Here is a 25,720-nt window from a genome sequence, read left to right on the forward strand (position 1 = left end):
GAACAAAAGGACTGCTGTATCCACTCTTATTTTTCAGATATGAAGTGTGAATGTTGTAAACTAAAAAAAGAAAAAATGGTGGCTCATGTAATGAGCAGGACAAATGTCACTGTCCCACTCTACTTTAAGTATTGAATCAATGATGGGGAGGACGGGGAGAGAGGGATAACATACCTGCGTTGGTATAAAGCTTGTGTTTGACTTGTTCCTTCTTCTTGAAGTCCTTTAGGGAGTTGTGTTGTGCCTCCAGTCATCAAGACAAGGTAGATTTTCTTTGCCTGATGGAAAACCAAGTTGAGGTGAACAGCAATATTCACAAACATAATGAAAAGTAAATTTATAAAAAAATATTTTACAATTCATGCATTAAAATAATTTCCCTCACAAATGGTGGCTGGTTTCTTTATTACGTATTCACTCCTAGCTAAACAAGTTCATAATATCCCATCACATATAATGCATATTATTCCCCTTTAAATTCACTGTAATTGGTTTTCAAGGGTAACTTTGACAGTTGTGAACTTCTGGTAACCTGAAGTTAATATATTACTAATATTGCTCACTGGTAAAGTGTAAAAGTGCTCTTAAGACTACATATATCGTGTTGCATTAATATTTTAGGATAAAAGTTGATCTTTGTTTCTCAAAAATCATAACTGATTCCAAACCACAGCTGCTAACCTGATGTAAATCTTTTACACAATAATATTGTAATCAGTCATTTACTGGAAAATTCTCAAGGTAAATCTCATGGACACAATTGAAAAGTACTTCAATAATTAGGAAGATTAACCATTCATATGGATGGGCAATTGTCTATTTATGTAGTTACTTTGGCATTCCAATAACTAGCTGCATGTGTAGGAACACATTCAAATGTATGGAGACTTTAACCCTTTCGCTTACCGATGTCGGATAAAAACGTCTTCCAAATTTAAGTCCTTAACATACTGATAACTTGTGCCAACATCAAAAAAGATAAAACAAATATTGCACAAACCAGAAGACATGAGGATAATTTTCAGTGAGTGTTCTTGATATTTTTCATACATATGTAACGCGTGTTTATTTGTTTTGTGGTTAAAGAGAGAGAGAGAGAGAGAGAGAGAGAGAGAGAGAGAGAGAGAGAGAGAGAGAGAGAAAACATAATTACACCTTTTGCATTGCAAAAACTATGTAATTTATCTGGGTAGTATATTTTTATTGCAAATAGTTTTCTTGGCAATTATTTATTTTCATAGGGGAAAAGTGCCAAGTTTCTCATATCTCGTAATTTCCACACATTGTTCCACCTACATAAAGTTATTTTGGGGGCCTTTTTATGCTATTGTATAGAGTAATCATTCAAATGCAATATTTTCAGAGATACACATCTTTGAACAGAAAATATATGGTGCTAAACATGTAATATCGGATGTTGTCCGTGCAGTATCACATAAAAATCATTTCTTATTCAAAATATATGTGCTACAGTATACGGAGTTGTCCGTGCATATACATGGGTGACTGGCTTTTCTTGAGGAATACGTGACACTACTTTGTCATTAATTTTTTAAAATTCTTTTACTATAATTACAATTTTTTGGGTTAAAAAAACTAGGTAATTTATCTGGGTATATCATGGATTTACAACAATGATTTTATCACAAACATTTTTTTGGGGGAAGTGCAAAACTTCACATATATATAGTGGTGCCTCGGTTTTTGTACATAATCCGTTCCAGAACCTCCTACAATATACGAAACGGACAAAAACAGAATCAATAATTCCCATAAGGAATAATGTAAATAGCATTAAAAAATATATTTTACAGGGAATAAACACAGTTTTACATACAGAAAAGAATAAGAGATAAATACAAATTAATAATTTTTTAAACAAGGGAATAAACAGTTTTAACATAACGAAAAGAACCTGAGTAAATAATCATACAACTAATAATCAAATGGAATAATGAACATTTAACATCACTCTTACCTTTATGGAAGATTTGTAAGCGTATGGAAGACGGAAAGGAGAGAGAGAGGACGAGAGGTTACTGTTTGGAAGGGGAATCTCCCTCCAGAAGGACTTTAGATGTCATGAACCTTTCTGAGCTTACTTCTCTAAGTTTTTTCAGTGGCACTGTCTGAGGTTACTTCCCCACTTCGTTTTTTACTGGCACTATGGATGCCCGTACGCTTTCTGAATTCTTCAAACCAGCCTCTACTGGCCTTGAAATCACTAAGAGCAGCACTTGTTGCTGGCATTTTCTTACTTAAATCAACATGGAGCATCCTCACTTTTTCACAAATGATTGCTTCAGACACACTATCCCCCACTAACTGTTTTTCATTGATCCACACCAACAACAGCTTTTCAACATCTTCCACTAGTTGCAATCTCTGTTTAGATAATGACACATCAGCTGCCTTGATTTCATCTTTTTTGCTAGGATAGAGCTAATCGTCGACACTGACTTACCATACATCCCAGCAAGATCAGCTACACGTGTCCCACTTTCATACTTCGCTACAAGTTCTTTCTTGAATTCTATCATACTTCTGGTCTTTTTCACCGAAGGGGTGGCATTTGCACCTTTCTTGGGCCCCATGATGACTACTTTGCAATGAGTTTTATGGCAAAATATTGCACAAACACAAGAAACACGTGCCGTGATGCGAACTACGAGCGCGGAGATGCTTGTTAGGCGAGAAACAAAGCCAGAATGAGTCACGAGAGAAAACGGGATACTTTGTTTGGGTGCTTCATACGGGGCCCAGTCATGTACTGGTGCATTACCGAGTTTACGAAAACCGAGGAAGCGTACGATAACCGAGACAAGATTTCGGACAAAAAAGTCTATGAAAACCAAAACGTACGAAATGAGAGGCGTACGAAAACCGAGGTTCCACTGTATCTCATAATTTCTACTCATATTTCACTTACACATCATTCAGCTGCAAAATGAAACGAAAACTGATAAGTATACCTTGAAAACTGTCAGATTGACATGTCTTTGAACAAAAACATGTACAGTATAAAATTCTTTTGACAAATTGTGCGATTGACTAGTACTCTTCTTACAGAAAATGCGACACTACTTTGTCATTCATTTGTTCGTATTTTCATTGTTATACTCATAACTTTTTGTAATGCAATGACTGGGTAATTTACCTGTGTGTGCTATGGCTAAAAACAAGAATTTACAGCAATTAGTTTTTATGGTAAAGCTGTGAATCACACACACAGCTTGAGCACTAGAAATAATACTATCACATCAATATACAAGTTTAGTCTTTTACCTCCCCAGGCAAATCATAAAAAAATGAAACAAATACACAGAATTTTTTCTTACCTTAGTAGAATTTGGATAATCCACAACAAGGCCACCAGTAAAACCCACTCGCATAGCCTGGGATACAATCAACTCAACCTGGGCATCATTCTCTGGGTAAAACTGAAATACTGCACGACTTCCCCTACTCTGCAAAGAACATTATATACTGTAGAACATGAAATAACAAATCTTAAGTATTTCTTAGCACATAATAAATCTGGCTTAAATATTTCAGCGCAATTCCCAAGTTTGAAACAATCTGTCTCTTTTTCAATACATCCATGAATTAGTAGATCACAGATCAATATAGATCAATAAAGAACTTTTGACACCATTCTTAGACATACTGCCAGTACAACTGATGGTAAACAACATCAAATTAAAGACAAATGACAGTAATGCAGGTAAACTGTCACCAGTGGAAGGATTCCACTACACAAACTGGCAGTAAGCCATTCTTATACATGTAACAGCTTTATAAAAAATTACATGAGTAAAATACAAAATATTAAAGAATCCTTTAATGTTGTCTACCCATGGATTACAGCTTACCTTCCAGAAAACTTTGGAGGATGCCTCTCACACATGGCCTTTCTTCCTAATTCTACTTACATAGCATGATGATTTCATGCATTCAAGTAATACATACAGAAAGAGGAGAAGAGTCCCTTGTGAAGATTTATCTTTATTTGTGGAACATTTCAACTGGCTTATAACTTTTAATACAAAAGAAAACATAAATCATGCACGCTAAACTTACAGACTAAAAACACTCAAGCACAATCTTTTTTGTTTTTGGAATCTCAATAATGCACCTGGTAAAAAATGAAATCCATTAAGTTGAGGTGCCAGTACTGAACTTTCAGCTGCAAACTCCTTGGTGCCTCATCGGAGTTTTTAAAAGTTAGAAGAAATGTTTTGTGGCGACTGGAGTTTACTCTGGGTTCCAAAGGCTATTATTTCATGTAAAATGCACTAAAAATGGTGTCCTTTCATTAGACCTTTTCTGAGGCCATGGTAAATAATCATGGACGATGGTCTGATGCCCACATGTTACAAAAGTTGGAAGGTGCATGATAGGTGATACATTCAGGTTGATTCAATTCTTTCAGCAAAGGAGGACCTGGAGGCAGAGGTTGGGTTATCACTAGCTCCCTAGATAAAACTGGGTTAAACTTTCACAGTAATGACTGGATGTTTGCACTGACGACAGTAATTTCTCTTCAGTGGCTATCAAGTTCAAGGTGGGGGGGACAGCCAACAAATTATCAATGACCACTGACATGGCTGAAGATAAATACCTAAGAAGATTAGAGCTCTTGCAAAGGGTAAGACTTGGAACATAATTGAAAGACCTGAAGAGGTAAAGCAATTATCCTATGGAATGCACAGTTCAGCAGTTGATTGATGTGGAGCTCCCATTCCTTGACAAACAAGACCCCTGACATGTGTCTCTCAGATGCAATTGCTCCCCAACCTTCACTTTGATTATATATTGTATAATTGTTATTGGTATTTTATGCATTGCTGAAATATGGTGGGTGTCCTATATATGGACAGCATATGGTTGATTCTAGAAGGTGTCTGTTGATGTATTTAAGTTGTGTTGTGACGTCATAGACAAGATGGCAGCAGCGTCGGGGGGGTTGTAAACAATAACACGGGGTAGTAGAAGGCACGTGCTGGTGGTGTGTGGTTGGTAGGGGAGAGCTTTCTGTCTGGTAGGAGTTTTTGGGTCGTAAGTCTTGTTGTTCTGTTGTTCTAAGGTGATTTCTGGAGCATACTGAAGTTGGAGAAGGCATACAGGTGGGTAGATTATTCATTTGTGTAAATAAAAGGGGTTAGGCTAGGCTAAAATTCAAACACTTAACATGTTTGAATCCAATATGAGGTCTTGGTTCTTCAACTGGAGGGAGACATCTTGTAAAAGATGAGGTCAATGCTTCACCATCTCAGAGAGACTTCTAAATCTCTGGACACCAAAATTTGCATTGAGTCTGGTTTTAAATTTTTTTCTTGCTTTCACTAATTTTTGGGAAAGAGTTGGATTGGCCTCCTCTTCAATCCACCCGCTTCTCAAAGGATGCCATATGCTCCAGCAGAGACAGCCACTTTTTGGCTCCAGAGTGAGAAAAGGACAGAAATTCTTCTAGAAATGATGAAAAATGATCTATACTTTTCCATCAGAAAATCCAAGAAATTCTTATTACCCAGATAAATAATCTTCTGAGTTTAAGTCAATTCTGATTTTGGAATATTTAATAATATTCCCATGAGACTTGCTGATATTAGAAGAATGTCTTTTAACCTCATACGTTTCCCTCTCAACTGGATACTGGAATCAGCCAGTTGTCTAAATAGACGAGCATCCTGACGCCCAACAGGTGAGCCCATGTACCCAACTGAAAATTTGGGGCTGAACTCAGGCAGAAAAACAAAACCTAAAATTGAAACAATTTGCCATGACAAACAAAATGTACATATTTTCTAGAATTAGGATGAATCAGTATGTATATGGATGCCAGCATCCAGCATGTCTACAGACATCAAGCAATCTTCCTTCTGGATCACCACAAAAACCGAACTTCTTAACTCCATAGAGAATGGAGCCAGGAAAATAAAAAGATTTAGTTTGAAGACATTTAGTACTGGTGTCCATCCCCCTAAAGTTTTTGATACCAGAAAAAGGCAATTGTAGACAATGCTGTGAATAACTCCATTCTTTTTTTGCTAAAAGAGAATCTACTTCTCAATACAAGATTTGGAGGTTCTCCTTGTTGTGGAAGTAGGAGGGGAAATTTATGAACTCACCAGAGAAGGCTGAGAAAGTAAGGGAATGCTGTAACCCTATTTTAACATCTTCACCATCCTACAATCTACCTCCAGGTCTTATGAAACTGCATAAAATAGCCTCAACTTCCCTCCTTTTGGGACTTGAAAGCTTACAAATAGCTGAAATATTCCCTACGACACTTAACCCTTAAGAGCTGGGCTAAAAAATACATATGCAGCACCCCAGGCTGGGGAAACTTTGAGGTCAGCCAATTTAAGGAAAACAAAACAATGGATACATGCTCCCTTGAAGTCAAGATCATGACTAACTCATGAGCCGCCTACTTTGTTGATCTCACCCAGTCTAAAAGTTGTCATTAGTGAATTTATGGGTTATAGAGGTAATGGAACCTCTTTTCACCTGATTCCACCAAATTGATGGTGTGTGATATTGATGCTCACTAGTGAATCCGTCTACCACCCAAAACCTGCCACTACTACTCATGTGAGGGTATCCATTCATTAAAAATTAACGTCCTTTCTGGATAGCCAAAAGGGCTAGTTTGAAGAAAGGCCAATTTATGAGCTAACTTAAGCACTCTTTAAACTCTGCACCAACTGAAAAGGCAATATGTTGTAGTTGGGGGAGCATCACAGGCCACAGTAAGGATAGCTAACAGGGAGGGAGGCATTGGCTTTTACTTTGTTGCAAGGGGAAACTAAAAAAAAAATTTATTTTTGTTGACAACAAAACAAATACGTACAGTGGTAGTAAACACCATTCAATTTTCTAATGTAGTCCTAAGACTTAATATGTTAATAAGTTGAATTTTAATTTTCCATATCTCATATCCTGAACAATACAGGGAACTTTGAGTGGTATAGAAAAATGTATAGAGGGAAAAAGTTTACCAGTAACACCAGAAGAGAAGGAAAACCCACTCTCTGACAGATCATGAAAAATATATAAGTCCTTGCTTCTATCACTACTGCCTATACTAGTTTTATAACAATCTTTTTGCAATCTTTTCCTCTTCTTGTCAGCTTCTCCCCTCTTTATTCTTCAAATATTTATAACATCATCTGGCCACTAAGCACAACAATCACTGAAAGAGCAATCTCTTCTTTACATTTGATGCACATGTTGTGAGCATCACAGGCTAATGAGTAGACAGGTGTTTCACTGTTGCCTTACATATCCTATACAATCTGTTATCATCTTCCTACGTAGCAATCTAAAGTAACAGACAAAACCAAATTAACATCTAACCAAAATCCCAAAAACACATCGAGAATAAGTTAACAGCACTCTACAGTATGTCCTTACAGATTGATGAGAGAAAATTGAATGGAAAACAACAGACAATTGAACCTATAGTTCACTCAAGTTTTTAATTCCATACTCACAGAGCACAGACTTGCTGCACGTCTAGACTTACACACATACAAACAATTCAGTCTATCTCAAGTGTGTAAATTCAGTGATGAAACTGGGCTATGCCTGAATCAAGAAACTGGTTATGGACTCAAGGAGTCAAGAAGCAATTGAGAATCAAGAAAATCCTCTGTACTCATTGAGTAGATCATAGGATTCTTCCACCCAGATATCCTCTCCTCTGCATACAGGGTATCATGGTTAGAATCCCTTAATGGAGTCTTACGATGTTTTACTGTCTGCTCTTCCCTTTGACTCCAATGCTATATAACTCAACCTTCACTTCCAGGGAATCTTTCTAGATGCCAAGAGGCACAGTCTGAAGATGTTGGCACTTCACAGTTGCATGAAAGTATGAAATGTTATTTAGATGTCATAAGTGGTGCAAGTTAGTGAGACTGGGATCCCATTACACAGAAGAAAGGCATATATGATGAGTTTAGAACACACAATATGCAGCAACAGCAAAGAGCAATTCATAAATCCCTTAATTCAAGTAATGACAAAGAAAGTTTAGTTGGCAGAGAACTAAAAAGGATAGCCTACAGCACTAACTAGCCGCTCATTTACTAATTAGCTACAATTAACATTAAGACTTCACAAAAGTAAAGTAAATGCAGTATCTAAACACCTAAAAGTAGACCTGATAGCAATTAAGCATTAGCTTTCACTATGAACAAAGAAAAAAGGCTTAATTACTAAACTACCTCAAACAAGAGAAAACTATTCACTTATATATTCAGCATTTCTTTGACAGTTAAATGGTAGTTATTTCACTATGCACTGTCACCTCAACTTATGACAGGCAGCGAAATCTGCTACAAAGAGAGGAATACAACCTACAAACTAGGGTAACATGGACCAACTCTCATAGCTTATAGTCTAGAGCAATTCCATTTAAAGTATTAACAGCCTATCCAAACTGGTATTTTGTAATTACAATTTAATTCAAAGTACTGATTTATTTAATAATCAAATTCAGAAATATATCTGCAAAATGAATTACTTCCAACAATACATGTTTGTACCTGTATTCACTTACAGCCTATAAGATGCATAAATTATTGTCTACGTAACCCTTACAATATAAATTAAAGAGAGAGAGAGAGAGAGAGAGAGGCAAGCAAACACACTGTAAGTGTGTAGTTTATCCTAACATCATGCATATGTGTGCATATATTCTGCACTTGTGCACACATACTGAAAAAAGTGTAATACTACATTAATGTATTGTATTAAGTACAGTACACTGCAGTTCTGCACTAAGGTATGTCAATAAAAATGCAAGAGAGAGAGAGAGAGAGAGAGAGAGAGAGAGAGAGAGAGAGGGGGGGGGGGTGGCTAGAGTAAGTGTATATTACTTTCTACCATGACGCATGGAGGAAAGTGTTGGTCGTGTGCTTGTTCCATCCACCTCCAGAAGCCACAGCCAGGAAAGCGCCAGTCTACAGGAGTACGCTTGTTTGTTCATTCATCCTCCACCCATAAAGGCACAAACAAACACTCAGTCTACTGTCCGATATCACTATCATACTTACTGAAATTCTTTGGCTTGGCAAGTACAAAATATTTTTATAATTCTTATTGGACTAGGGCGAGTCAGCTGAGTAACAAAATCTGCTAAGTTGAGGTGCCACTACATAAGAACCAAAGGGATGTCTTGCCAAGCATCCTATTGAATATGCAGTCATACGCACCACCAAGGTCTATGATATGGATGTAGTGTTCATCACTACGGATGAATGAATAATGACTGTGATTGAGCCTGAAACCTGAGGGTCAACTCATGCAAGTTCAGTGATACAGACATCATCTTTCTTCATTTTATTGGAACTGTGGTGTTTAGATGATTTCATGACCACAAAAAAAAGCTTATTCTTAGTTATGGGTTTCTTGTGAAACAAACCAACACTGAAGCAATGAAAGTGAAGCAAATGGTAGTCAAAAGAACACTTGATACACATCTAATACTGACTGAAGTCCAAATACCAGAAAGAGACTCCTCTGAGCAAGAGAGGATTCATTACCATTTACTGTTGCTCTAATCATTTTAGCATTTATGTAGAACTTGGTCTGTTGCCCTACTAGGATTTAAGGCATAAGTAAAAGCAAAACAATACTGTTCAATCACAACCATATATAAAAAAATAGAGATAAAAAATTTTACGATTCATGACATATACCACTAATTAAAATAGCTATAAGGGTAAATAAAGATGGCAATAGAAGAAAAGAGTGCAGATGATGGGCATAAATGTTCACATTTATCACTGAAGAAAACAAAAAGATAAGATGAAAACCAATACTAGTAACAACTACCACTACCAGATTAAATATAAATGTATTTATAACATTGACCCTTACCTATCATTTAATAATTTTTCTCTTTTATTATCAGCAATTCACCACAGATCTACCACCCTCGACCAGCTTAATTTAAAATGTTCTGATCTGTAGAAAACCTTTTCTATGAAAAATAAAATTATCTGATGGCAATAATAGAAAATAAGCAAATTATTATTGTTACAATGATAAAATGCACTGATAAAACTTACTAAACAAGCGTAAAGGGTCATAAAGAGTTGATATAATCGCTTGCCAGGCTTATGTTGTCTTGAATCTGCATAGCACAACCACTGGACAGCAGATATACTTATGGCCCCATCAAACATACCCGCACGAAGAGGCATACCCTGGCCAATGTCTGCTAATATCAAGTCCCCATCCAGTTCTCTCTCAACAGCAACATCTGCAAACAATAAAGATAAATAAATCACAAATTTCTTATCATTCTGTAAGAAACAAAGCCATCACATATACTGAACTATCATACAATTGACATGGTTTCCACCACAACTTTCTGTTGGGCTAAGTAAAGGGAAAATCTAAAGACTTAATTTTTGTCAGTGTAAATGCTATCTCGTCCTAAATGACTTACCCTTCCATGGTCTAACCAGAACTTCATGGTGGTGAGACTAATGTCAAAGAATTCTCTTTTAGCTGGTCTTGTGGCTGGGAATTGTGTTGTAATGATAAACATTATAAAATGTGATAGAGTAGTATAAATGGACGCAGGATAAAAGGGCACTTTCTCTTATCCTCAGCAAAAGCTAAAACCCAGTTTATCTACGTCAAAACCCGCATGATGAAGTGGCTATCCCCTTATGCGCCGTCATACTTTTACATACAACCAAACACAGACCATGAAGCCATTTTCTTTTCTGGTCAGTAAACAAACCGAAGCTCATCAATTTTGTTCTTCACTTATTGATTCTACTAAAGTGCAAAATTTAAAGTTTCAGTTAAAACGTAAATTGGCTTTTTTTGCCTGCAATCGTCGGCGCCTCTTACGATTTATGATCGTTAGGCTAGCTCCAAGAATTTAGTTTTATTAGAAGTTGAGAGCTCCAGTTAAAAATGTTTTAATTTAGACTGGAACAATGATTTAATTGTGCTTGAAAAGCGTTACCCGGCTTTTCTCGCCAACAAACACTGGGATTATGATTTATGATTGTGTGCTCATAAATCATTGATTTCATTACCGAAGTCATGGAAACATCTAAGCTGAAAAATGAATGCATAATTTTAAGTTCCAGTTAAAACTCTTTTTAGTCTAGACTGTGGAACAATGATTTAATTGTGTGTGCATAGACATAAACTGGCTTTTTTTGCCAGCATACTGGCAGCAAGTTTTCAAGATGAAACTGTTCATTTTAAGCTGTCCCGGTGATTCCTAGGGTTCATCAAGGGTAAGGAAAGGGGATATTATATCTTTCCGGCAGCAGATTTCTAACCCTTTTTCTCAGATCAAGATATATGTTTGGGTCAAAATCCAGTAACATCAGTCCCCAATAGCTTACAGGATAACCTCACGGAGGAAGTAGAGGAATTTTTACATGGGGAGACCTTCTTACTATGGAATATGAAGGGGGCATTGCCACTGAAATGACCCTGCTGAACCCAGATGGATCAGGGACACAAATTTCAGCTAACCATTAAAGAAATCTTCTAGAAGAAATTATATCCCTCTTTGCAGCTATCGATGAAAGAGGATCTTTCCCTCAAATGGGATACTAGGGTCCATCTAACTGACTGAAATTACTATTTTTGGAGGAATATTGTAACTTACCCAGGACTTCTACAGTTACGGTTCAGTTGTTGAAGCTCAGTCAAAATGCGCAATCATACAGTATAGACAGTGCCCGGTTAATGGCAAAGGTTCCGTTCCCGGGGGTGTGCCGATAAGTGAAAACCACCATTAACCAAAGCTCAGTGATTTATGGTGCCATAATGGCACGTATGGTGCGCCATAAGAGCCCTTACAGCGCCGATAACCGGAACGCATCCTGTTATGGTGCCATAAATTGCCAATTTTATGGCTCTAGACAAGCCCCATAAAACTGGATTGCTGATAACCGAGTCCTCCGATAACTGGGGACTGCATGTACACAGTTTGTGGCATTTGATCAATTCCAAAAGGAAATTATGAATAGCATCAGAAATGTCCTTGGCACTGAACAGCAATGTATGAGGGACATGATCCATGATTCCAAAAAAGATTTGAAGATAGTCAAGTACACTCCAAAGTGTAAAAATACTGCATCCTGCAACCCAGAAATGAGAGAGGATGCAAATGCTGCCCAAATAAGGTCTAGTGTTGGAAATCTGACTGGAAAGCACTAAATGGTCAGTTCTGCATACAAAACTTCAAATCAAAACATGATAGGGGCTCCAGTACTCATCCCTGATGATAATAATACCCCTTGGTTAGATGCGTCAGTGCGCATTTTCTCTCCCTATAGTAAATATCTCATTGAGAGAAAAACTATGATCGAAGCTGTACATGTGAAACACCACTAACAGAAATGGTTTTCTTACCTGTGTCTATAACATTAAAAGCTACAGAAGACACCCTTTACCAGGACCAAAGATGCTCACCAACGAGTCCCAGCCTTCTGTCCCTTCAGTTTCAAAATGATTAATCTTGTGAAGACAGTTTTTCCAAATTTTGTAGTGATTAAAACACCATAAAACACCAGATGATGGCAGAGTTAAAACCATTTACCACGGTCATCCCAGTTTTGGGAAACTCAACTAAGGAATGGGCAATGCTAAAACTCCCTTCTGAAAGGGAAAAGCCTCCTTTATTTATAGCTATGCAACAATTTAGGATCCCTATGAGAAAAATCTCAGAGGTGACCGTCTCGGCAGAATTTCATACTAGAATCCACCTCTTTAGTATTATAACCTCTACCACCTTGCTGGAAGTTGCCATCAAATGTCTTCCAAAATATTCCAGAACAATTGATGCTGTTGTGGCCAAGTCTTATGAGAACCCTATGACAAACATTCTGTGACTTTTTAGAGCGGTGCATGAAAGTGCAAATGGAAACATTGGAGGGCTCTAACTAGTCACTTCCCAAAGTAACTTCATTACTACATAACAATCCTTTCTGTAAGGACCTGTCTGAGAAGTCTGTTCTGGTTAAAAACTTAACAAGCAAGCCCATCAACAGAATTGTGCGAGTACTCTTTTAAAAAGGTTCACTTAAAAAGGTAAGTCTAAGTCTTCAGTCACCCAAGCAGTTTTTTCCTCAAAGACATGTAGGTGTTCAGAAGGGACGACACCTCACGAAAGGACAACAACAACAGCGGGAAAATCATTTTCAAAAAGTCCAAATTATAGGAAAGAGAAAAGCAACAATTGGAATGCCTATCAAGGGCAGAGGAAGAGGCGGATGCCAATAGGAATGGTTTGGCTGGCGGTCAACTTCAATGACACCACAGGCAATATAAGTCTTCCCCTTGGGGACACAGCTTTAATTTTAAATGGGCTGGGGTGGAAATGGTCTCATCCCTTCCCCTCTTGTAAAGGGGTTCTTCCAAAAATCAGACCCCTCTCTGGAAGGTTATGTGCAGAAAGGCCATGTTAATGGGAGCCACAGAGAAACATGCGTATATTCGCCACCAACCACGTCTCAAAGTGTCCCCAAAAAGGATTCCTCCAAACGAAGTGATCCTAGACCTATCAACATAGACCAAGCACATTGTTTGCCAAAATTTCCAGCAACCTAATGTTGCATTAATGCATTCAATTGTTCTAAAAGGAGCTTGGACAACTATGTATGTCTGAAAGATGCACCCTGGCACATCCTTCTCAACTTTCCTTTCTGTCCCTTCCTAGGGCTCCAGAAGGGACTTTGGACAGGGAAAGATATGGACAGGTTCAAAGTCATGGCCTGTGGGCTAAATATTGCCCTAAGAAATTTGACAAAATTAGTAACGGCAGTTCTTCAAGAAATCAGGAATAAAACTAGTAGCCTACCTAGACGACTGGTCTATCTGGGGGCCCACAAGAAAAGTGTGCTTGATAAACCTAAGAGCAGTGGTCAATTGACTACAGTCAAAAAGGTTTTATGATAAATTGGCAAAATCCTACCTCACACCTAGCAGACGCTTTCAGTAGCTGGAACTGTGTTAGGATACTTTTCACGGTCCATTGTCTCTCCCCGTCATATTCAGAACAGAATAGGGCAAGTTCTCAAAACGTGCCTTGCACAGCCCAGTTTTCAAATGGCAACTAGAATGTATGTTGGGTTTGATGCATTAATAATAAATCCAGTAGAACTCAGATTACAACAAATGAATGAAAACAAATTCTAGCTATCGAATGCAACAAACAAAATGCGAGACTGATCTCATCAAGACTACAAAGTTGGGGAGATACTTCAGTCTTGATCCCGGAGGGAATCTCTGGCAATACAGGCCAACCTGATTCCTCAGTCTGTATGAGTGACAATGCAAACAGATGCCTCATTGACAGGTTGGGGGGTATGAGTTGGTCAGCTACTCAGGAATTGTCATAATTTCCTGGAGCTAATGGCTGTCTTTTTGTCTCTCTCTCTCTAAAAACAGAAAGAAAAAAAACTCAAATCTCCAGAAGAGACATTTGGTTGGTTTTAGACAACATGACTGCAATGTCCTACATTAAGAGGTTTGGATGATTCACACCTCCTCTCAATATAGTTATGCTAGCCACCCTTCGATGGTACAAGCAAGGATGGGGTACTTTTCTGCATTTCACTTTGCAGGATCTCTCAAGGAAAACAACAGCCTCAACAAAGTGGAAGTTAGACAACCACTCTTCAGAAAATAGCCAACATGCTTCCACAAACTACCAGTCAAGCAACAGCAAGAGGTGCCCTCCTACCAGACGGGAACTAACAGAGGATATATTTTTTCCCTTCATTGTTCCAGATTTCAAAGGTGTTGAGCAAACTACTCACCTTCAAAGGAAAAGCTTACTTAATACAGTGTTCCCCCCATATTCACAGGGATGCATACCAGATCCTCCGTGGATAGCTAGAATCTGCAAATAGTTGAAGCCATTTAAAAACGCTTAAAACTGCCTATTTTGTTAGTTAAAACACAAGAGAAACCCACAAAAATTGTTTATACCAGGTTTTTTAAATAGTTTTATGTGCATTTTATGATAAAAAAATACAGGAATTTGTGGATATTTCTCATAGAAAAGTACAGCAAATAGGCTAATTTTCTACAAATAATGGGCATATATGTAAGTTCCAGAGAGAAACCTGAGAATATGTGAGTCCACAAATCCAGAGTGCACAAATATGCAGGGCTCACTATAGCCCCATATTAGCCAAACAGGCATTAGTTCCTATTATTTTAACAACACGCAAAGAGAAAAATTCCAAATCTGTCTGCTGTTTTGTCCCAGTCATTAGGATGGAAAGCCGTTTACGGATCCTCCTTTCTGAGCTGAGACCTTTACGGGTGGAGTTTTTATCCATTCCAAGAGCCCAGGTGCTGGGGAAGGTTTGACAATACAGTCAGTCCCTGGTTATTGGGGGGGGGGGGGGGATGGGGGTGGTGGGTTTCCATTCTCGGCAGGGTGCTGATAAGCAAAATCCGCCATTAATCGAAACTCAGTAATTTGATGCACTTATGGCGCCAAGTTTCGGTTAATGGTACTGATAACTGGTTAATGGTGCCTCTGTTAGGTATGTTATGGTGCCATAACTCTGTCATCGCCACTTTATGGCGCCAATAACCGAAACTCGGCCCTTATGGCGCCATATATCGCCTATTTCAGACAAGCGCCATTTAACTGGATCGCCATTAATCAAGACTACCAGTACTGCAACCATACCTAGCATGCCTAGGGAAGTCACCACAGAACTTCACCCTAAAAAACATAAGTTCACACTTAGTTTCTTGTTCTTTGCTACCAAACATAAAGGTACCTAGAATAAAGACTGGGGCCTTGAAACTTGTGGCTTGACCCTGGACCAAAAATGTTTTTGGGATGTTGGGACTAAAATTCATGAGCTTTTCGTCACCTGTTATTTATTTGTAAAGCTTCTTGAGGACGAGACAGTCACTCGCTATAAAAAAAAACAGGTTTTGATGTGGGAAAAACCTATTTTTGGTAGTCGCTGTTGAGTTCTCAAAACCCTTGCACTTCTTTGACGAAAGAACATAGGATTTGGGTAAGGGATCATCCTGCATTAACCAACAGAAAGGAATGGCTTCATGGTCCGTGTTTGGTCGTATGTAAACATACGATGGCGCATACGCACACAGCCACTTCTTCTTACGGGTTTTGACATAGATAAACTGGTGTGGTAGTGTGAAAAAGTTGGGGTTGTGTGAATGAATGTTTGATTTATTTTTTCTATATTATTTTGTATGTTGTTGTTAGTTTGATTAGGTTAGGCAATTTTGAAACTAGTTTTTTAAGATTTGTATTTAAAACTGTTTTTTATTTATGTTGTACTTGTGGGTGAAGAATTGTTTGATTAAAGTTTATCTTTCTTTTCTCTTTCATGCAGTCTGACAGACGGGGATGAGAGAGTGAGTTGCACTCCCCTTCACTTGGATGGCATCCTTTCACCTGGATGCCCACCATTGAAAGCTTGCTGTGCTTCGTAGCAACTATTTTCTATAGTTTGCTGTTGTGTGGTCATTAACTGGATAAATGGGCATATGACAAAAATAGGCATTTTATCAAACATTTCTATTGGAAATATGGAAGACTCAGGATGGAAATTAGTTGTGACTAGGATCTAATTTATTCTAGCACCTGTAAGAATTGATTATACAAAACATTTGTAAGTGATTGAAGAGTGAGAAATATTCCATGTAACTCAAAAACACTGAAAGAGGAATCAGTGTGAATCAGCCCAACAGTGAAGTTGTTTACAGAATTCGATTTAAAGTAAAGACAAAGAGAAAAAGACATTTGGATCTCAAATAATCTTTGTTGCACAATGCCAAGCAGACTTCTCAGAAGATTTATCTTTCAACGAACTGGAAGTGTTTCATTCTGAGGATTAGGATGTGTACTATATTAGAATTAGACAAAGGTTCTTTTGATGGTTGTGGGAAATTTATAGGAATGACTGATACCAATATTAGATTAAGGTTCTTTGGGTGGTAAGGGTAAGTTAAGTAAATTTAAGTTAGATTAATATTATGAGGAATTAAGTTTAGGGTTTTAAGTGGTTGGCATAATGTTACGTTCGGCTTAGTTAGGTATTAAAGGATAAGTTTTGATGAAAGCTTTCAAACTGTAAAATAAATTTTATTAAAGTAGGTTAAGAAAAGTCAGAGTTTTACTTAAGAATCCTTTCAGAGCTGTTCCCATTTGTATCCTGCTTCATTTGTGTAACTTGAAAAAGCCCCCAACTGAGTTTTAGCATTCACTGACGATAAGAGAAAGTGCCCTCTTATCCTGAGTCCATTTATACTCTATCAAGTGTTATAATGTTTATCATTATGACACTAACCAACCACAAGACCAGCTAAAAGAGAATTTTTTGACATCAGTATGGTCACCATGGAGCTCTGGTTAGACCATGGAAGGGTAACTCCTTGAGGATGAGACAGGGACTACCAAAAATAAATTGTTTATGTTTCTCAGCAAATGAAACCTTGATTTAAGTATGCTTACTCTACAGTTAAGTTTCATGGAAAATCAATTAATTGCTCCTCAAGTGAAGCTAAACAACAAAGTATGAAATCAAAAGCTTAATCCTATCCCTGATTATCCCAATCACATTCACGATTAACCACCATGTATTCTTCTTATAATCATGAGAATACTTGTTCATACTCATAAAATATTCCTAGTTATTTCTACCTTCCTGATTTTACTCATTGTTTGGTGAATTCCTGTTTTCTATATTCTTATTCTTCCTATACGATGCATTTAGTATTCATTTTTGTCAATAGTTGTGGGTAGGCCCTGTTTACTGTATGAACTTCCAAATTCAGACAGTGCTCCTGCACAATTCTAAGTTCATAACTTTTAAACCATGAAGAAGATACTAATTTTCTAATGATACTTGAATCTAAACTTTATTTTCTTCTCAGTGCCTTTCTTACATTCAATGTACTTCTTTATAATACCGCATGATTTAAAATTACATTCCAATAGTGTAATCTATGACTTACGAGTAACTCGGGAATGTCAACAAGTCATATTTCAAAGTTTAATATTTTCCTAAGTTTTAATCATTTTTCACCAAAAATCAGCCACTATATATTATCTTACACATAAGAACTATAAACAATTAAAAAACCTAAATTTTTAAGATATTTTTGAAAACAAAAAAAACTGGAAGGGAAAGGTTAATATCTAAAGTAAGGTAAATAATGCTGTTGAAGGTATCAATATCTGGGAATACAAGACAGTTAAGTATTTTCCAACAACTATAAACTTGAAGCTTTTTCCTATGTAAATACCTATACTACATGGGCAACATTTTCTCTACAAATGTTTATTAATGCAGTAGTTCTCAAAATATATATGTTATGCTGACAGGGTATAAAAAATTTGAAAAAAGCAAATAACATTTCAGTCCAGAGTTAAAACAATTTTATACCCGTCTGCTCAATCTAATAACTTTACCGCTTACATGGAAATTTTCAGTTTAATTGTAATGTGTTTGAGTTTTCAATTACTGTTATAAAAATGTCTCTACGTAGTTGTACAGTAATTATTATTTCCAGTTCAAACTTGGCTAGGTGCCGAAGGATAACGAAATAAAATTAGTGAAGTGAAGAAGCAGAAAAATAATTTCCATCCATCTAAAAACCTACGTATGCTATGAAATAATGAATATCAGCCCAAAAATCCCTTGCAGTAAAATTCTTTTACCAATCATGAATAAAAGTGTAAACGATAGATTATTATTCATTAAAAACTGAAAGAGTGAAAGGAGTCAGATTAGCAGCAGTTTTATTTTCCTAGAAACTTGAACAAAATAAATACAAAAACAAAATATTGAAGTGTAACATTAATTTTGGAATATTTTGGGAGGTGGTTGAATTTATTTAAGTATGTGCACAGTAAGGTATTTGAATATAAAAATGTCTTTTGGGGATAACATAAGCAATGATAGCACTTCAATTTAATTATATAAATTCTTCATGGTGGACTCGCAACACACATGAAACAATAATGGGGAATGACATCTGGTTATTCACTCACAAACTTAAAATAACCAGATGTCTATTGTACCTAGGTTGATCCATAACTAGAACACAAGTAGATAAGTAGGGAATAAGGTCTTCTTATTTTACTTTATCTAAGTCCGTAAAAACACCTTCAAAGGTACAAAGTTTTGTTTGAATCTCAGTATGTACTCACTAGAAAGGCAATGGTTTGTGCCCTGAACAAATACCTGAATTCAATACAAGTTGGTCTTTAGTGCTGAGAATTCTTTCCAATTTCCGAGTAAAGAAATATCTAAACACAAAGCATTCTATGAAATATACAGCATACCCAATGGAAGAGGAAAGGTACTACTGCATTAATTGTACTGGTGACATACGAAACTGTGAAAACCAGAACAAAACCATAAATTTATCAAGGAGGTTGCTGTTGCTAACTGGCAACATTATTAAAGAATAAAATCAAGCTTTTTTCCTGAATAACATCCCTGATGTTATGCAAGATTTAAACTGATGAAATACACTTGTTACTTAGTTTGTCTAATGAATGCATGCTTAGATCTTAATGCCTCTCTTCCAAGACTGACTGACTTTTGTGCCTAAAATTATACTGAGTTCTATACATGAATATATATGTACATATGTACTTACCCAACATAGCAGGTGCAATATCTAAGCCAATCCACAGATGACCTTGATTACTTATTATTTCTCCTGACAGACCTGAACCACAACCCAGATCCAAGAGAAGTGCAGGAGTATCATCAGGAAGGGCAAGTAACTCGAGAGCTCTCTCGGAGCATTTTTCTTGGACTTCGATTACACGAGTACTTAAAAAAAGATAGAAACAAAAATCAGGCTCAAAGGGTAAATCACGCAGAGTACCAAAAAATTTCATACTTTTTCTGACTACAGCAGCACACAAATACAGTAATATTCTTGACATTTCAGGAAGCCATATTAATGAACTTTTTTTAAAAGGTAAATTCTTTATATATCAATTTCATACAATGGTCCAAAATCAAGTAAAGTTGCTTCTAGTAAGGATTTAGAAAAAATTTAGAAATTCCTCTTTAGAATATCTTGGAAGTCAATTATAGTACACTGTATTCATATATAGACTGACAGCTAGCAAAAAAGATTGGATGCAAATATACGAGGTTTTATAAAATAAGTTTTTCATCCAAACCTATAAATCACATATCTGCATCACAGTCTGTAATGATTCCAGGAGCAAGTCTATTTTTTTGTTTTTTACCATAAAGAGAAGATGAACATTCTCCTAACACATATTTAAATACTTTCTTTCACAATTCCTACACTTAGCACCTACTATCAAAGACAGTACAAGTAAAAACTGGTCAGTACAGTATTAATATATGTATAAAAAAAAGCTCATAAACCTTGCTGAAAAAGAAACAATGATTCAGGTTATCCTACAGAGCAGCAGTTCCCAATAAGGAGACTCATGAAATATGAGGGGTTTGGTGGATGGATGTCTGCAAGCCAAGTGTCAAGTGTTGTGAACAGTACTTACTCCCCACTTTCTTTGGAGGGGGGGAAGGGGGGACAAAAGACTAAGTCAGGGTATCTGTCTGGACTGCGAAGTTGGTATAATATGACTGACTGCAGCACATTTTCAACTACATTATACTCATAGTTATAGCTTCAAATATGTCATAAGTAAGTGCCCTTTTTGTGATTGTTATAAATAAATACAATTCCTTGTCATATATAACTAGACGTACTTACTTTTGAGTGTACTTGGAATACTGAAAAAGAAGAGATTAACAATTAACTGTTAAAAGATTTTTATTATTTGCGACAATATCTAATAATATGTAAACGACTTTTAACTTTTTAAAAAACATTCAACTTTCTGGAAAAAAGAGTGATTTTTGCATTTAAACCCATCACTCAAAACTAACCAATACTCTTATGTATGGTTCCTAAGTAGACACTGAAGTTTTTTGTGCACTCAGATACACAAGGGTCCACAACAGTCAATACGTACTCACATTTTGTGTTGTCTGCATTGCTAGTGAAGAGCAATCAGTGAGGTTAGAACAACAGAACTTGTGAATTACTAGTTTGTATGATCTTTTAAAACATACAATGTATTTCACCACAAACCCATCAATCATATATATCACACGTTCAAAGCAGATACCCAGCTGCGAATAAAACATACACCACCATTACATACTGTGGTACAGGGAGACTAGAAACCCTGGAAGTCTATGCACTAAGAATTCCACAGGTGAAGGATGAGATAAAAAGAGAATACATAAAATGAAGTGGAAGAGTTACCCAAATCCCTAACTGACATAGGAAAAACCTATCTTTGGGTGCTCACTGCTAGTCCTCAAAGGAATTACACTCCATACCAACCAATCTCAAAGAATTCTCTTACAGCTGGTCTCAGTCAGAATAGTGCTTGTTGGCACAGTAATAGAATCTAAAAGACTTAAGACAAGAGTCTGTGCATGATAAATGTTCACTCAAGCCCCATGACTTTTATCAAGGAAAGTGGGCGAGTTTGAGGACTCACAGCAGCCAACATAAATAGATTTTTCCTTTTCTGATGAAGTAACCACTGTTATCCTAAATGGAGATTACAAGATTAATTGACAGATGAATGAAATGGCTTAGCTCTTATCAAATAAATCCCGAAAAAGATAAATTGAGTGTAGATTAATTCAGACAGATTTTAGTGCCACTTTCAATTTAGTAAATCACAATGCACTTAGTTACAGACTTCAAAATCTTGGACTGGGTATATATGTTTTAGGATTACCTCTCAAGGGTAAAGTTAAATTTAAATTCTGGATTCTGAATATTCCTTGATAGGGGCCGCGAAGTATCATCTGGGACTTCAGACATCCTCTTAGGCAGAGATAGGTAATGGACTGAAGCTGGAGGGTGAGTCCATCTGCTTATGTACTGGGAGTACAGTGGAGGTCTACATGCTGCTCATTTTTTATTGGCTATCAACTAGTGAACTGCTTTAGGATTAGCTGCTTGGCTGTGGGCTTGAACCAGTTCCTCTGCGCAAGCTCAGCCGTCGTGCTAATCTTCTCAGTTACATGACATCATGCTGGGCTTCATTTTGATTGGTCAATGGCTGCATGACGTCACTGCTGGTATTATTGATGGTGTTAAAATCGTCTCTGGTGTTATTTTCTTGAATTGGGCCGGCAATATGGTGTTGTTTATCAATACTGGCGCATTTCTTTCTATGCAGGTTGGGAGCAAAAAGGCCTCCAGTGTCATATTCATGGAGGACTTTTGTTCCTGGATGAGTAACACCTCCAGAAGGCACAGGTGGCGAGGGTCAGGTGTTCTCCCTATTACCCTTGTGTTGTGGATAATACAGGCACGGGAGATTGTGTCTCAGTGGGCGTTGAGGTGTGATTCCTGATCTGCGAGCGAAGAAACGCACCAGTACTAACAAACACCATATTGCTGCCCAAAAATGCCCCAATTCAAGAAAATAACACCGAAGATGACTTTTACACCATCAATAATATCAGCAGTGACATCACACAGCCACTGACCAATCAAAATGAAGCCCAGCGTGATGTCACACAACTGAGAAGATTGGCACAACTCTTGAGCTTGCTCTTGGGAATGGGTTCAAACCCAAAGCCAGGCACCCAACCATAAAGCAGCTCGCTAGTCGATAGCTAATGAAAAAGCAGCGACATGAAGACCCCACTGCACCGCCGGTAAAAGTAGACGGACTCATCCTCCAGCTTTCAGTCCATCACCTACGTCTGCCTAAGAGGATGTCCGCAGTCCCAGATGAAATGGTACGGCCCCTACCAAGGAATAGTATTCAGAATCCAGAGTTCCAATTTAATTTTACCCTTGAGAAACTATAAGGGTTATACCCCGAAAGTTTAACTATCGCCTCTGGCATCTTTGAATAATATTATTGACTTTCATAATTACATATTTTAGACATGCCCACCCTCAGTGCATTGCTCACCAGTTTAAGCAACAATGAGAAAACATTATGTGTATCAGGAAAATAGATAAGAAGCTATACAAAATTAATAATGCTGAGGCAGCAATTACTGTACTTTTAATAAAACATGTTTACAAGAGGGGTTATTTCCAGCATACAACAACAATAATAATAAGAATAATATAAGCAGGAAGCAGACCTTCTCGGATACATACATGTCTTATTGAAAAGAATTTTCTCAATTTTTCTGATAATTCATTTTTCATAACCAGCAAGACTGCTAATTGGCCTATACGTACTCATAGTGTTGATATGGTATTTTGAATGTCAAGATATGGTATTTCTCTGGTATTATCAATTCTAAGATATATGGAATAAATATTAGTATGTATTGATAATACCAGAGAAATACCATATCTCGACATTCAAAATACCAGATTAACACCATTAATATAGACCAATTACTTAGCAGTCTTGCTGATTATGAAAAATAAATTATCATAAAAATAGAGAAATTCTTTATAAGATAAATTCACTTAACTTTGCTGCCAATCTTTTCAATAAATAATAACAATAAATAATTAGGATTTGGCAATAAAAACAGAAAACAACACCCAAACTTATCTATTTAACATTCTATCCCACTCTAAGGTGACTTAACTTATTGCATCGGGTCTGGCTGCGGGTAGCTGTTCGTTGGCCACTTCTATCGCCTTGCTGTCGATCTGAATCACCGGGATTTCGCTCTCCCTGTCCATGGAGAAACTATCGAAAATTCAGAACACCGAGGTGCTGTGCGCATGCCCAGAAAAAGGGAGGCCAATTTCACAGCTGGACAATAGTTGGATATGAAACTTGGATGCTGTTGGAAGCAAGGTCTAGGCCTTCGTGGGAATATAGAATTTAGGACAAAGGTCTGAATCATTGAGATTTCGCACTCCCTGCTGATATAATGAAGATTGAACGCCGAGGATTCAAACACTAAGTTAGTGGTGTGAGCATGCGCAGAGAACGGTAGGCCAATCCTAACTGGATATGGTCTAGGCCTTCGAGGGAATATAGAAGTTAGGTATAAAGTTCTGAATTATTGGGACTCACTCCGCACGCCCTGCTGATAGAATGAACGTCGAGAATTAAAAAAAAAGAATTAAGCCAATTTCACGGCTGGATAAGAGCTGGATATGAAAGCTGTAGGAAGACAAGGTATTAGGCCTAGTTAGGAAGTGCACGAGTCCCGAGGTATAAAAGAATGAAGGTAAACTGAAATGAAATAGGGGTTGGAACGGGGGAGAATTCGAGAGGAGAGGCAGTAACGGAACTAGTAACTAAAAGCGAGTGACAATTAAACACTTAATAACATCAAACAGAAAACAATGGCGTTTCAAATTGGATAAAAAACGACAAAAATGGTAGAAAATATTTTTAAAGTTAATGAATGGCGAAGATGAAAAGCATTAACTGGCAGGAAAAAAAAGTAGGATCGTATAATACGAAATTATATGATGGTAATTATACTGTGTTCCTCCAATTGCAGTGGTTGAGGAATATAAACGAGAACAGAGCGATCATTCCTCGTAAGCAATATTATTAATTCTATGCAATAATCAGCATAAAAAATCAGTGAACCTGTCGTAAGAACAGACTTCACTTTGTGTCTTGCTTCATCTTCTCTCGCAGAATACAAAAAATTATTTGAGGTAATTACAATCATAAAAAAAATTCAGTCTAGTCTAACGGACAGAGTTTACGTGGAACTAACGTGAAAATAATTACCCATTCTCGTGGTCTTCTTTATCAGCCATGGCATCACATCCCCGTGCCATTCTGCCCAAATGTCTAAAGAGTGCCTGGCATAACACCTCCCGCTAGCAATCCTGGAAGACACAAAATTAATGGAAAATGTAATTCAGGCCATATGGCAAGAGCTATAGTAGTAGATTCACATCAACCGTGCATTTGATGCCTAGGCCCGTCCCTTACGACGCTCCTGATTGGCTGTTGATCAGCCAGTCACAGGGCTGGAAACTCAGTCTCTCTAAAGAGTTCACATAGGCATAATGTATGGTCCACCTCTCCTGAGGGTTACTTTTGAAAGGCGTATACCTCAGGAGAGATGAGAACTCTTTCGAGAGAGATACAGAGTTTCCAGCCCTGTGATTGGCTTACCAACAGCCAATCAGGAGCGTCGAAGGGATTGGCCTAGACATCAAAAGCACGGTTGATGTGAATCTACTATAGCACCTGTGAGGCCATGCAGTACTGAAACGGAAATTGAGAGTAAAAAAGGCTGAAACAATCGTAGATAACAAGATGGAAAAGAGAGAATATGAACAAAGGTACAGTAAAAGGGTTGAAGCTAGGGACTGTAATGCCTACAGAGCACCGAGTGAGGTGCACTGACGGCGCTACCCGACTACGAAGGGCAAACTAAATACTATATGTCCTCTGTGAAGTTACAACATTGAAACTTACGATCGTGTGTATGTTTATATATTTAAGTTTGTCAAGACATTTGTATCATTTTAAATTATATTTCTCTTATTAAATTTTTCAAGTTATCTGTTTCTGGTGTTGGGAGATAAAATTTTCAATACAGAGGAAAGTTAGTTACGTGAATTTTGGTATAATATGAAATACAGCAATAATAAGAACACGAGAAATCCATAACATACATTAATACCTTCCTGTGTTAATGTTGTTCCTTAAGGTTATATCTCTTCTGTAATAATAATAATAATAATA

The 25,720-nt window shown here is 37.2% G+C and overlaps 1 protein-coding gene across 1 annotated transcript; it reads right to left on the reverse strand.

Annotated features, from left to right (window-relative positions):
- Window positions 1-104: 104 nt before the first annotated feature.
- On the reverse strand, window positions 105-20,900 carry LOC135213953 (probable 18S rRNA (guanine-N(7))-methyltransferase). Its single transcript, XM_064248036.1, has 5 exons — window positions 20,761-20,900; window positions 19,660-19,838; window positions 10,083-10,276; window positions 3,339-3,467; window positions 105-278 (listed from the first exon to the last, which is right to left on the reverse strand). Exons 2-5 carry the CDS (start codon window positions 19,664-19,666, stop codon window positions 120-122), a joined length of 489 nt encoding a protein of 162 aa, XP_064104106.1. The 5' UTR covers window positions 19,667-19,838; window positions 20,761-20,900; the 3' UTR covers window positions 105-119.
- Between the last annotated feature and the right edge of the window lie 4,820 nt (window positions 20,901-25,720).

This window comes from Macrobrachium nipponense, chromosome 43, assembly GCF_015104395.2.
Source record: "Macrobrachium nipponense isolate FS-2020 chromosome 43, ASM1510439v2, whole genome shotgun sequence".
In the NCBI taxonomy this organism is placed as follows: domain Eukaryota; kingdom Metazoa; phylum Arthropoda; class Malacostraca; order Decapoda; family Palaemonidae; genus Macrobrachium; species Macrobrachium nipponense.